The following is a 14,986-nucleotide window of genomic DNA, read 5'->3' as shown; positions in this document are numbered from 1 at the left end:
GACCATTCAGTCTCTCTCCCTCACGGACGCACCCTTGTGTTTTGTTTGTTTAATGTAGTTTGTGTTGTGTTTACCCTGCTAGCCGGGCGGGGCGCTACTGATCAGTATGAGCGAGAGCGCCCCGCTAGCAGGGTAAGTGTGTTAGTTTCAGTTAATAAATTATTGTTTTACTTTGGTATGTCTGTGGGGATCCGTGGTCTAATTTGTGGGTTTAGTTTTTTTTACGAACCACTGGCCTAATCCATTGAAACGGAGCAGATGGGAGTCACCTTCGGATCTCCCTACTCAAACCTCCTATAAAGCACACTGGACACTTTCAGGGTGTACAGTAGCCAACTACATCTTCAGTAAACACACACATAATCCCTTTACTGTAATCCTAATTTTAATCTAACCCTATTAACTCAAAGATGCCAACATTGTTATTCAACCAAATAGTTTACTGCAATAACATTCCACCACAACACCAGGTTTGCCGGGTAATGGTCATATTGTGGTACACGTTTGAAAAAAAAAATAGTTTCTTATGATAAGAAACTGGAATTACCTCTCAATATCGGCCCAATAAAAATAAATCCTTCAAAAAGAAGAATATGCAGGGGCATCTATTGGGATGCAGATGACAGATAATTCTCACTCTTTTTAAATATCATCTATATAGGACAGGTTATTGTGTACAGTATGTCAGTGGACACTAGGAAGAACAGCTGATTGCCATGGCATCAGCTAATGGGGATTCGTTTAAATAAAAAAAGAAACCGTAAAGCAGCCCCTTAAAGAAGTGAGGATTGGAAAGTCCTCACGTTGCAAAGATCCATCCTCACGTCTGAAGGTTTAAATCTCAAGTTGGATCTCACAAATGTATAAGTATAAGAACACACACTCACACACAATCAATTGCACTTCTATCTCTCCCACTCTTGAGAGATGAGTGATGTTGCCTGACTGCCCACCTGCTCCTCACTCATCGAGTCTTTCTCTCCTACATATTACTCGACATACTCTATATTCTTTTACTGATGATCCCTGACAAACACACACACCTGAAATCCCCTTGGTGTAATTTTCCTATATTGTTTTGTCCCACCTGTGAACAGATGGGACAGCTCAGCACCAGTGGGCCCACATGGCCTGTGAGCACGTACACCAGCCCTCTTATTCATCTCCCATAGTCTGTGCACCTGCTGCTGTGTGTGGGCAGGCAGACCCACAGAGCAGCTACTCTATATAAGAGCAGCACCCTGTGGTCTGGGAGCTTGACAAAGTGGGGAAAAACACATAAATACTGTGACCGACTACAGTTAGGTCTGTTCATCCAGTCTTCTCTTTTCGGCTTTTCCTACAACTACAATGTGCAAGGGCTTGTCCTCCCTGCCCTCCTCGTGCCTGGTTAAGTGAGTATGGAAGTGGGTCCTAATTTTTTTGCATGTGGAGACAAGTGAATTGCTAACTACTCTGCTAGTAATAATATGCCACGCATGTTAAAAAGGTGCTGTATGCAGAGCCTGGTGTGATCTGATCTGCCGCTGCGTTTTAGGGCAAAGGAGATGCGGGTGAAGTTGAGCCACCTGGCCGAGAAGCAGGACTGGACACACCACAAACACAACAAGTAGGCCGACACAAATCCACATTTCAAATACATATTAAATCCGCTCATCTTTTATATGATCACAGCAACGGTGGATTCTGACGGTTTCTGTCTCTTCTCTTCAGATACCACGATGAAAAGGCTCTTCAGGACCTGGAGTCTCTGCTCAACAGCAAGAGTAAGACCTCATTTCTTTCTTTCATCTCTTTCTTTTCTATTTCCACTCTCATTCATTAAGCATTCTAAAAATAAGATGCTATTAGTAGGTCTTTTTATTCAAAGCGTCTTCTTCCATGTCCCACGAGTATGTACATTTAGAGGGTCCCAGTGCGAAAGAAACGCCCATCCCATCTTATTCGGTGAATCTACGTATCTCACGGTGTTGTAAACCAAACCCTCTCTGCTGGACCCTCATCTGCAAATGCAACCTTAACTTACTGCATCCCGTGCTACCTAAACCCACAAAGTGATATGTGCATAATGCACATGTCTGTATGTAGAGTGTGGTATAGTATATCAGGGTGTCCTTGAAAAAGAGAGCTTGCTCTCAATGGTCCTCCCTGGATAAAGGTGAATTAAATCAATAAAAAATAATGGATTCTGTACCATTTATTTTCTGGCCATGCTCTGAATTCGAGGTGTCCCCGTATCCCCTGTCCCTCCTAGCCGGTCTGCAGGCATTCCGTGGGTTCCTGCGTTCAGAGTTCAGTGAGGAGAACCTGGAGTTCTGGCTGGCCTGCGAAGACTACAGGGTTTCCCCCTCACGCCTGCAGAGAGCCAAGACCAGCAGCATCTACAGCCGCTTCATCAACCCCGACGCCCCACAGGAGGTTGGTGTAGAGGGGTGCGAGAGGAACGGTGAACTAGAGCCAGTGGTTCCCAACCTTTTTTGTCTCATGTACCCCTTGAGCTGTTCTGCCATGCCAATGGTAGCCCCTCACTCGTGCGTCTCGATGATTCTCCTAAATTTGTTCTGTTAAACTTCTAGCATCGAACACATCTGATTATTAAATAAAAATCATTTGAATGACTCCATAATACAAATACATTTACATATATTCAGACTTGCCAAGTAGCAGGTTCAACTCCTTTTGATCGGTTTATTTTTGTTGTTTTGACTTGAATTCTGACAGTTTATTATTTTTCTTCTCAGTTTTACCAAGACTTCCTTGGTGTTTGGTGCTGGCTTCATTGAATTGTCCGCTAACTTTAAATTATAATCCCAAATCTTTCCATGTACCCCCCGCAAGCTGCTCAAGTACTTGTACCCCTTGGTTGGGAATCACTGGACTAGACCAGTGGAATTGAAAGACACTGATTGAAGTCACCTGACGTTTGTTCACATGGTCTTTTCTCCTCTCAGGTGAACTTGGATGCAGAGACCCGTGAGGCTCTGCTGGGTGTGATGGACTCTCCGGCGGCGGACACGTTCAGCAAAGCCCAGCAGAGGATCTACAACCTGATGGCCAAAGACTCGTTCCCTCGCTTCCTTCGTTCCGCTCACTGTGTGGAAACCATCAAGGCTGCGTAGACAAGACTGGCAGTTTACTACCAAGTAACAGTTTATTATCACAGACTGGCATTAGAAGTCCTGATGAATCGGTGTTGCATGACATGTTGATTGTATTTTATGTCTTTAACAAGTAGCATGTTTTATAATTTTTTTCCATATAGAATTGTTCTTGTGTATAATGCATGCTCTGTTGTAATTGAGTTGTAGGTAAAGTTGAATATTGTAATTCAGAAAGTGTTACCCGAGACATGATTCAATAGACTGTGGAAACTCTCATAGGCTCAGAATTATCAAAGGAACTCTGAATTGCGTTACTTGCAAGTGATATCCACAAAAATCAAATAAATACCTCGTGAAAGAATTGATGTTGATAGTATTTAATACATAAATACAAACACTATTTTGTAAACGGAAGCTTGCCAAAGTTGCGCGAGCGTAGCCTGAGTAAAAGGGTTTAACAGTAAAAACCAAATAAATTGGAGTTCAGAATGTTGTTCAGCCTTACCACTGGCTGCTGGGCTCAGTCACAAAGCCAGGCGGGCGGGCAACGTCCTTGACACGGTCGCAGCAAAGTGTCGCCCTTGAGACATTTAACACCCGTAGCAAAGGATCATGGGAGTTTTAACACAGTCAACAGAAAAGGCGAAAGCTGTACAAACAAAAGCACAACACAGCCCATTGTACAATTGTGCGTGTCGTGTTCTGCAGAGATATCCTGATCATGTTGAACTTGCTTTGTGAAACAGGCTAGTGGTTTGACATACATCATGTCGAACTGATCTTTCGCTCATTACTCGTACTCATCGTTCTCTGTACAATACAGTGGTGTCAATACAAAACACAGTGATAGAAACCTTTTAAAAAAGTATGACCCAAAGCTCATATCAAAATATGCTTTCTGAAGTCCATTCTGTTTTGAATGAGGACGTCTCTGAAAGCAAGCAAACAAGTCAGAAACTCCATGTAGTTCCTTTAAGTTCTGTGGTGCCCCCCAGTGGAGGTTTTTGGCATAATTTCATGACCCGATGCTACAACATATAATTTCCAGAAGATCGTCTGTGTTGCTTTCAGTCTTTCTTTGCAATTTAGCAGACTCCTAAAAACAGCATAGAGCCAAGAATGAAGCAGACTATTTCTATAACTACGCCTGAACCCAACTCAAACATTTGGGAATCAAAAACAAGCAGAGAGCTGACATCTTATACTTATATGTTCATTAGCCCCAAATTTTGAGTTCAGTAGCTTTGTGTTGCAATACCATCAGACTCAGGCCTGGCAGGCGTGCCGTCGTGTGTCTGCTACTATTTGGAGCTGGATCCTGGACGAGGGCCTCCAGGTCCAGGGGGGGCTTTACGTTCGGCCCCCTTGACAATGCTCAGCCGCTTGTGGAGGGATTTGCTGGCCTTGTGGGTCACCTCCTGCTCAATCTTGTTCCTGATGGCAACCTCTAGTCCCTTCAAGGAACAAGGAAGTCATGTTGATGATAAGTTATTGATCAAGCCCACTCTGATGCAATCATTCTCAACCTCAAACTTTTCTACCAGAAAGAAAACTGCCACTGTCACATATAGTTCTTCTTCTCTTACCTTCTTCAACTTCTGTTGCTGAACCACGTGAGTCTTTTTGGGCGCGATGACCCTCCCTATTGGGTAGAAATAAACAAGTTGAGTGAAATCCACAGTCATAATAGTACACTTTCCAATTGTTTATGTGAACTAAAAGTGAACTGATACACACAAACGTATAAAGCAAAAGTCTGTCTGAAAACAGATACCATGTCTCTCCTATGATCTTGGATCTTTTATGGCTTTTGAAGGATTTTCTGAATATCGCGTAGAAACCCCCCCCCCCCAGCATTTACGCTTCAAAAATCATAAAAGTGTGTGGTCCTCGTGAAGATTGTCTTGCTGAACACAAACTGTTTCATAAACTTTTGTTAACTACAGACCTTCACGCATTTAACCGAAATTCCCATACAAAAATCACATCGACTTTTCCACAGCTGGAAGTGGTAACGTCCAGGTCTTCCCGACTCATTCCTGCTGTACTCTATAGTCTGCAGTCTTGCAGGGGGTACATGGAAAGATCGGGGATTACAATTCTTTCCAAAACGATTAAAAAATATATATTCATAGTAATTTCATAAGCCCATTGCTAAAATGGTACATGCAACTAGTTCCTCCCTGGCAGGTGTCAACTGTTACACCACTTGTTAAGAGTTCACCGTTCACGCATGTCAAAAGTGTGTGCAGACCAACTTGCTAGCAAGGATGAATGGCTTCAATCGTAAACTGTCAGAATAGTTCATTCATTTAATAATCAGTTGTGTTCGATACGGTTTAATGGGTTTAATAGAAAAACACATTTAGGAGAATCATCAACATTGCAACTCAACAATTGAGTCAAGATAGCCCGATATTTCTGTTGACATCCTTCAGACTACACCAAACACATCGAAAAGGTCTGTAGAAAGGCATTTATTTCTTTTCAACTGTGGGAAAGTGGGAAAAACAATCAAACCACTGTATCTCTGAAGCTTTTGAACCAAATCACACATTAGTCTATTCAATGAGACCATTTACACCTGGCACTAACATGCATTTTCTGTGATCAGATTGCAATCTGTTGACCCAAAACGGGTGTCCTCCAGTCCAAATCCATATATAGTTGCTGTATGCGGATTGAGAGGATGCATTGCATTTACACTTGTGCTCGATCGATGTGGTCACAATGCATCCCTGACCACGCCGAAGGTGGTTTGGCCAATCAGATCGCAATCCATCTTCAATGTGTCTTGGGGCGGGCGTTTATATCAGATTGCAATCTAATCACAGAAAACGCATGTTAGAGTGCCAGGTGTAAATGGCCTCAATGTGATCTCCTTTTGATAACCAATATAATAACGAATTCAATGTTTTTTTTCCCTTCCATTCACTGAGCCTCCCCTGGAACTGTTTTGGAGCCGCAAACGGGGCCCCAAACAGCGACATGTGTGGAAGGCAGGGCCCCTTCCACACATGTCGCTGTTTGAATAACAGTTTTCATGCCTTTTTCGCTTGAGTACATGAAAAACCACTAAGACATTTGATTCATACCTCCTTTCTTGGGTCCTTTCTGCTTGTGTTGTGTGGGTTTCTTTGAAGCCCCAGGACGCTGCGCTTTGAACTTGTGTTTACCTTGAGCCATTTTGCGAGCCTCCTGATTCTGAACCGGAAACAGACTCCTACTTTTTCTTCTCCTTCTACTTCAGTGGTCGAAGGTGCATCATCGCCCCCTACTGCTCCGGAGTGTGATACCTAGCCATGTCATTTTTCTTCTCCTTCGACTTCAGTGGCCGAAGGGGCATCATCGCCCCCTACTGCTCCGGAGTGTGATACCTAGCCGTGTGTCATTTAAGCAGTTTATTTATTCATTTATTTGTCGAATAGATAAGTAATGCTCTTGGGTAGGCTATGTCTATTTCAAATACCCATTTGCTTTCGCCAATGCATAATGACATGCACGGTGCATTGCAATGCATTATGCGTGTGAATTTTAGACTCTAAAATAATTGACAGTTTAATCGATAATGAAAATAATTGTTAGTTGCAGCCCTACTCAGCATTGGTAACATGTCCCACATTGTCCCACACAAACATACTTTGTCCCATATTTGGTTTGCTGGGATCTGGTCATCATCATCATCAGTATATAAATGGGCGCTAGGGCTCTGTCTGTTTCTGTCTCTCTGTCTGTCCCACTGTGACTATCCCACTGTGATGTCATAAATCCCACTGTGACATCATCAGTGATGTCATACATCCCACTGTGACATCAGTGATTTCATAAATCCCACTGATGCCATCATCAGTGATGTCATAAATCTGACATCAGCAGTGATGCTGGTCTCATTGGCCACACAGCAGCCGAGCTGCGGGCAAGGCCGTGCTGCGTATGCGAGCTGCAGGGCCAGCTCGCCGAGCTGCAGGAGGGGCGAGGCTGCACAGCGGGCAACGAGCGCGCGAGATCCCTAGTAGAAATACAATCCCAACAACATGATAGAGCATACAACAGTACAATCCCACAGAGCAAAACATCCTTATAGAATGTAGAACCTTTACAGTTAGAATGATACAAACAGCTCTCCCTCATCAACAGTACACACCGCCCCCTCCAGGCACACATCATTGACCAAAGAGTAGTATGCCAGTTCTGCCCTTAGCCCTTGTTCACACAGGACGCCGAACGCAAGTAGAACCGAAGCTTGAAGCAGGCACAAGCTGAACTGATGCCTAACCGTTCACACAAGAAGCCTTCTTTTTTCCTCTCAGCGCCTCCTCGGCACGCCATGAACTAGGGCTGTGGCGATTCACTTATCTCCCGATTCGATGCTATCACGATTCTTGGGTGCCGATTCGATTTATATTGCGATTCTTAAGTATTGCGATTCTACGATTATTGCGATTCGATATTACGATTTATTGCGATTTTTGTTTATTTTTTTCTTTTCTTTTTTCAGTTTGTTTGCTTTTTTACACTAGATTAGAACATGGGAAAAGTTGAATCATACACTAGAGACTGTATATTATATATCATGAGTAGGGCTGGGCGATATAGTTAAAAACAGGGGTGGACTGGGATCATAATTCAGGCCGGGCATTAGATACCAAGCAGGCCAGGCCGATATGGGCCAACGCGCGTGAAATTTGGGCCGTTTGAAGCCAGATTTGGGCCGTTTGAAGTCCAATTTTACAATGAGATGCACCCACTTTAACCCTGAAGTGTAATTATTACTTCAGACTAACTAATAAAGTAATAAAACCACTAGTAAACCAGTAGGCGGCGCCTGGCCTGCTGTTCAGTGAGTGGCCTGACTGCAAGCACCCAAAAAAAAAAAAAAAAAAAAAAAAAAAAAAAAATTTAATTTGCGATTATCGATTCTGGAATAAAAGATCGATCCAAAAAATCGTGACATTAAAAATCGCGATACTTAGGTGAATCGATTTTTTCCCCCACCCCTACCATGAACCCACCCACAACTCCCATTGACTTCATGCCTGGCAGCTTCAAGCTTCACGCGTCACGCTTGGAAAATAGGCGTGAATCCTGAATGATCGCTTGAGCAAGGCGTGAGCGTGGCTTCGGCGAGGCTTCAGCGTGACACGTGCGCGAATGGTGTGAACGGCCTTGCCTGTTAACAAGGACGCCTAAACGAAACTTGTGGGTTCAGCGTAGGTTGAGCGTTGCTTCGGCGTCCTGTGTGAACGTGGGCTAAGACGTGCAGAGTCATCTATTATGTTCTGTTTAAATTTTTGTCCCACAAGTGAGGTCATCAGTGATGTCATAGGCATTGTGACATCATCAGTGATGTCAGAGGCATTGTGACATCATCAGTGATGTCATAAGGCATTGTGACATCATCAGTGATGTCATAAGGCATTGTGACATCATCAGTGATGCCGGGCATTGTTACATCATCAGTGATGTCATAAGGCATTGTGACATCATCAGTGATGCCGGGCATTGTTACATCATCAGTGATGTCATGAGAGGCATTGTGACATCAGTGAATTGTCATAAATCATCGTATGACGTCATCAGTGATGTCATACGATTTAGAGCAAGTGGACAACGTTGTTTACATTTTTGTCCCACTGGTGACATCACTGATGAGGTCATAGGTATTGTAGTCTCGCAGTGCCAGCCATAGATGATACCTCCATCGCTGGAAGCTTGATGACGTCGACGATGGCTACGTGAGAGACTATAGGCATTGCGACATCATCAGTGATACACACACATACCCACACCCACAAACGCACGGGCCAATGGAGCAGGCGAGGCCACACAGCAGCCGAGCTGCAGGCTCAGCCGCTGCGTATGCGAGCTGCAGGGCGGAGCAAGCCCATAGCGCGCGAGATGTCTAGTAATACCAAACTTTCCAAATATCATTCATTACTGCTTGGGAACATAGAAAAACGTATCAAGCTAAAGTCTGCCCTGAAACAGACGGGCTACAAGTATTTCGTATCTTGGATGGTAAAATAGTGCATTTGATTTGAGTATAGTGATTATTTTATTATGTGGTATGTAAATCCCTTTGAGACATGCTTGTGATAAAGGGATATATAAATAAAATGTACTTGTTCAGTCTGATAAATTGAGGCATAGAAATTTACAAGAATCCAAATAGATCAATTAAGGCGGTGTGAATGAGACACAGGTGACTCGTGTCATGGTGTTTTTATTCCCTCTTTATTGTATTGATGTGAAAGAGAAATCTCTTAATTCATGACCGCACTTTACAGCATTATATTCATATACATAATTATATATATTAAAAAGAAAATCCAGTTTTGAACTATCTCCACATTACAAAACTAAACCTAGATCAAGTGATTAGCAATAAGAACAATAACATACTTGCACCTAAAGAGGCCATCTGAACAACACTCCTTCCATAGTACCCACTGGCCACACTTCTAATCATTGAATACACAAGCAGTCAACTTTGATCAATTCAAACAATGAGGGCCAAAAGTGACAAAAGCACTGAATTTCGGCACCTGATTGTTAGGCCTGTTTTGAGCTTCTTAAAGGAACACTCCGCCCATTTTCAACCAGCTTTGTATCATTAGAACATCAGTAGTATATCAGAAAACTGTAAACTGTTTTGAAGTCTGTCATTTAATTTGACAGTTATTGAGTGTTAAAGTGTGGACCAGTGACATCACTGGTCCACACTAACTCAAATTAATAACTCATTAACTCAAATCAACTCTCAATAACTGTCAAACTAGATGAATGATGAATAGTTTGACAGTTATTGAGAGTTGATTTGAGTTAATGAGTTATTAATTTGAGTTAGTGTGGACCAGTGATGTCACTGGTCCACACTTTAACACTCAATAACTGTCAAATTAAATGACAGACTTCAAAACAGTTTACAGTTTTCTGATACACTACTGATGTTCTAATGATACAAAGCTGGTTGAAAATGGGCGGAGTGTTCCTTTAAGGGGAAGTGGGCGGAAAGCTTTTATTTGATCATTAGGCTATACAGTAATATTGCAGCACCTTTGGAAGTGTAGTGTTGAAACTTACAGTATAATGCAGAAATAAGTCTGTTGCACTTTAATATTACCCAATATGACATGCTAGTCTGAATCTAGACTAAAATCACTGCCGCAAATATTAATAACTTTGGGTTAAACATTTCTGAGGACTGGAGAATTTTTTGCCCAGATTCTAGCGATTCCGCAATCTGTCAATCTATTCTGCTGCAACCTGGCGTCTTTAGTGCTTGCGTACATGCGTGTGTGTGTTTGAGTCAGTGTGTGGGCAGGCGGAGAGGCAGTGTGTGGTTGAGGAGGCCTCCCCAGTGTGGCGTACTAAAACAATGGCTTAATCACTAGGAACCACAATGTAATGAAAACATTAAATAAGAAATAATAATAATAACCCCCCAAAAAACAACAGATCACAGCCAAAGAGTACTCATCATGGTGTACAGGCAAACAAAATCGTGTACCTCTTAAGTTTTAGAAAGAAACAATTTGCAGGTCTGATCCCCACAAAGTTGCTACATATTTCTGGAACATTGTCTAAACCTGCACTCCCCCCCTTCCCCCCCACACATTATCCTTGATCTCCTTTTTTTTTTAGAAAAAGAAAAAAGAAATACAACAAAAAAACTCAAACACAACACACAAGTGTATTTCACCCTCGTGTGCGACTAGACAGCAGTGTTGTGAGTCGAGAGGCGGGCGATGAGCTGATGGACAGAGGAAGAGAAAAAGAAAGTAACGAAGAGGAAGATGGAAGTGTTTTAAAGTGAGGAGAGCTGAGGGAAGAAGTGGGTCTATTTGACTGAAAGTCAAGGGTATGGCACGGACACTATGGATCCTGCAGTTTTTGTATATATACTTTTGAACATTAAGCTTGTATCTAGTGTTCTCTGGACTTCACAGCAGTGGCTTGAAAACAAGAAAAACACACATGGAGTAGAAGGGGTGGTGGGGTTTGCGTATTTGTCATTTGAACGGTTAAAACCAACAAGGGGAGCATGTGTTGGTTAATATCATAAGAGAAAGAGGGGGTAGGTAGGTAGGTAGGTAGGTTGGGCTGTCTGTCGTCTCTCCTGTTAGCATGCTGGCTCACAGACTGTAGCTGTAGTCTGTGTTGTGAGCTGTGTTAGCATGCTGGCTCACAGACTGTAGCTGTAGTCTGTGTTGTGAGCTGTGTTAGCATGCTGGCTCACAGACTGCAGCTGTGGTCTGTGTTGTGAGCTGTGTTAGTGCTGTACCTGCTGGCTGTGTAAGGCAGTGAGCTGTGACATTCAGTACAGTGAGTAGGCAAGTCTAGAGCTAGACATCTGGGACTTTCTGCATAAACCCTATGTAGGAGCCATTTCATGGTTTTCTATGCATGTAATAAATTGGTCACTAGGTGACACCCTTGGGTCAACGGTTGCTTCGAGTCACAAGTTATTTAGGAAAGTGGGTTGCAATCAGTGTTGCAATCATTCAGCAGGTGTGTGTTGCTCGACGCGGAGCAATACAGTTTTTGTCCGCCACGAACATGGTTGGCGTTTTGCGGAAAATAATTGTTTCTATGACGATTTGCATTGCATCGGTATGGATTCTTGCCAAGTATGCCGTCGAAGACCATTAAAACGGTGGGCATATTCATCAAAATGAGAAACTGAGAGTTGGAATTTTATTTATTTCACAGACACTGCTGTTGGCCAGCGCATCAACTAGCCTAAATCACAGTCTGTGCAGCCACCTCAGTGGCTTAATGTTCTAGGCTTCTACATTGAAGTCAAAAACTCTGCTTCATTACGTAGGAAGTAGGAGTTTAATGGCGTGCTGCAATGTAGGCGGGCTGTAGTTTCTAGCAGAGTGCATTGGAAACTAAACTGGACACTTGGTATCCACCGGGAGCCCTGCCGCCACACTACACACATGCCGGTTATTGGAGCCAGCTGAGCCTAGTCTCTTAAAACAGACGAGTTGGCTCCCACAATTTTCAAATGCTTCCGCCTACACCGGCCCGTATCTAGCTATGAGCACAGGGAGGTCTGGACCTCCCCTAATATTTCAGAGAAAAAAATAAAAAAAAGCTCCATGGAAAAGCATGAAAAACACGGGATAGAACATTGTCATGATATTCTAATTTATGGTGATGCACCTGTATGTGTTGTAGTAGACTAGATTTGACCGAGGTGGGTATTTGATACTGGGCAATAGATGATGATTGATTTAGAATGATATATTCCTCTAAATATGGCTAAAAAAGGTAAAAAAAAAAACTTTTTTATTTATTTAAAATGATATATTACTCTAAATATGGCTAAAAAAGGGGAAAAAAACTCACATTCTTTTCGGCGGTGCCCGAATCCGCCTCCCCTTGCTGGACCTCCCCTATTTCGAAACCCTGGATACGGGCCTGCCTACACGTCTGTACTTCAAGCTGGGAAAACTTGGTCAAAACGGAAAGGGAAACTCAGGGAAAATAATGAGTCATGATAGGGGGATGGCCCGGATGGCCCGTCTAAAGGAAGACCATTAAACGGTGGGCATATTCATCCAAATGAGTAACGAGTTGGAATCTTATTTCACAGACACTGCTGTTGGACAGCACGTCGACTACATCACCGTCTACGCAGCCACCTCAGTGGCTTCAAGTCATAGGCTTAGCCGCTACAGCCTCTTAGAATGAAGGGGGCAGCGTTTAGGGAAGAGACCATTTTCACGGGGGCCATTTTGTGTGGAAAAGGCAGGGTAAACACCGGTGCAAGCAAAACACTAATGAGGGTTTCCAACTTCCAATCATAGAATCAATCGTGAAAAGGGTCTATTTTTGGACCACAGGGCCAGGGCTTTTAGCCTCCAGTTTACTTAGACTGGTGGGTTGGAAGTCCGTCTCTTGATCAAATAGCATTCAGACAGGAAGAGGGAATAATCCAAACAGTCGGTCACATTCTAAACAAGAGCACTAAGGCAATAAGTGACTGCTTAGCGAAGGCCTTGATCACAGCCTTTGTCTAAAGCGAAATTTCTTGGGAGTTGAATATTACATTCTGATGGTTGGTGTCATCATGCCATCAACCATTTTCAGATGGAGTCATAGGCCACGCTCTATACTATAGGAGGCAAGACAGAATGGGAAAACAACCCACCAATCTTAAAGGAACAGTTCACCGCAAAATTACCTCTCCCCCCCCCCCCCCCCGTCAGTTGAAGCTTCACTCAAGTTCGCAGGACCAACTAACACACAGCGAATTAGCCCCCGCTTTTCCATCTCAGCTTTCTCCCAAAATGCTAAAGTTAACACAGCCATGTTTATGTATACTATAGCTAAAAAATGAAATAAATGCCAGACTGGATTTATAGAACGCTTTTCTAATATCAACTGCTCAAAGCGCTTTACAGTGAATACCTCACACTCACCCACCCACACCTACGGCGGCGGCAGCAGCTATGAAAGGTGCTTACCAGCTCATCGGGAGCAGTTGGGGGTTCAGTGTCTTGCTCAAGGACACTTCGACACAGCCTCGAACCGGGAGCGTTTCCCGATTCGCAGGCGACAGCTCTACCTCCTTAGCCACTGCGGTGACGTCCCAAGGCAACAGCTCTACATCCTCAGCCACTGCGGTGACGTCCCAAGGCGACAGCTCTACATCCTCAGCCACTGCGGTGACGTCCCAAGGCGACAGCTCTACCTCCTTAGCCACTGCGGTGACGTCCCAAGGCGACAGCTCTACCTCCTTAGCCACTGCGGTGACGTCCCAAGGAGACAGCTCTACCTCCTTAGCTACTGCGGTGACGTTCCAAGGCAACAGCTCTACCTCCTGAGCTACTGCGGTGACGTCCCAAGGCAACAGCTCTACCTCCTGAGCTACTATGGTGACGTCCCAAGGTGACAGCTCTACCTCCCAAGCCACTGCGGTGACGTCCCAAGGCAACAGCTCTACCTCCTGAGCTACTGCGGTGACGTCCCAATGTGACAGCTCTACCTCCTTAGCTACTGCGGTGACGTTCCAAGGCGACAGCTCTACCTCCTGAGCTACTGCTGTGACGTCCCAAGGCGACAGCTCTACCTCCTGAGCTACTGCTGTGACGTCCCAAGGCGACAGCTCTACCTCCTTAGCCACTGCGGTGACGTTCCAAGGTGACAGCTCTACCTCCTTAGCTACTGCGGTGACGTTCCAAGGCGACAGCTCTACCTCCTGAGCTACTGCGGTGACGTTCCAAGGCGACAGCTCAACCTCCTTAGCCACTGCGGTGACGTCCCAAGGTGACAGCTCTACCTCCTTAGCTACTGCGGTGACGTTCCAATGTGACAGCTCTACCTCCTTAGCCACTGCGGTGACGTCCCAAGGTGACAGCTCTACCTCCTTAGCTACTGCGGTGACGTCCCAAGGCGACAGCTCTACCTCCTGAGCTACTGCTGTGACGTCCCAAGGCGACAGCTCTACCTCCTTAGCTACTGCGGTGACGTTCCAAGGCAACAGCTCTACCTCCTTAGCTACTGCGGTGACGTTCCAAGGCGACAGCTCTACCTCCTTAGCTACTGCTGTGACGTCCCAAGGCGACAGCTCTACCTCCTTAGCTACTGCGGTGACGTTCCAAGGCGACAGCTCTACCTCCTTAGCTACTGCGGTGACGTTCCAAGGTGACAGCTCTACCTCCTTAGCTACTGCGGTGACGTTCCAAGGTGACAGCTCTACCTCCTTAGCTACTGCGGTGACGTTCCAATGTGACAGCTCTACCTCCTTAGCTACTGCGGTGACGTTCCAAGGCGACAGCTCTACCTCCTTAGCTACTGCGGTGACGTTCCAAGGTGACAGCTCTACCTCCTTAGCTACTGCGGTGACGTCCCAAGGTGACAGCTCTACCTCC

General features: G+C 44.5%; 2 protein-coding genes across 2 annotated transcripts; one reads left to right on the top strand and one right to left on the bottom strand.

Moving 5' to 3' along the window:
- Positions 1-1,266: 1,266 nt before the first annotated feature.
- LOC310800894 (regulator of G-protein signaling 5-like) lies at positions 1,267-3,428 on the top strand. The gene is made up of 5 exons (XM_083664779.1): positions 1,267-1,394; positions 1,538-1,609; positions 1,714-1,766; positions 2,255-2,418; positions 2,952-3,428. Exons 1-5 carry the CDS (start codon positions 1,351-1,353, stop codon positions 3,117-3,119), a joined length of 501 nt encoding a protein of 166 aa, XP_083520905.1. The 5' UTR covers positions 1,267-1,350; the 3' UTR covers positions 3,120-3,428.
- A 34-nt stretch (positions 3,429-3,462) lies between these two features.
- LOC310800884 (UPF0390 protein zgc136864-like) lies at positions 3,463-6,311 on the bottom strand. The gene is made up of 3 exons (XM_083664770.1): positions 6,197-6,311; positions 4,688-4,743; positions 3,463-4,555 (listed from the first exon to the last, which is right to left on the bottom strand). Exons 1-3 carry the CDS (start codon positions 6,285-6,287, stop codon positions 4,403-4,405), a joined length of 300 nt encoding a protein of 99 aa, XP_083520896.1. The 5' UTR covers positions 6,288-6,311; the 3' UTR covers positions 3,463-4,402.
- Positions 6,312-14,986: the final 8,675 nt, after the last annotated feature.

Source organism: Poromitra crassiceps (assembly GCF_964638095.1).
Source record: "Poromitra crassiceps genome assembly, contig: HAP1_SCAFFOLD_130, whole genome shotgun sequence".
In the NCBI taxonomy this organism is placed as follows: domain Eukaryota; kingdom Metazoa; phylum Chordata; class Actinopteri; order Beryciformes; family Melamphaidae; genus Poromitra; species Poromitra crassiceps.
Note: the sequence above shows the minus strand (reverse complement) of the source record. Positions and strands in the feature narration are given on the sequence as shown.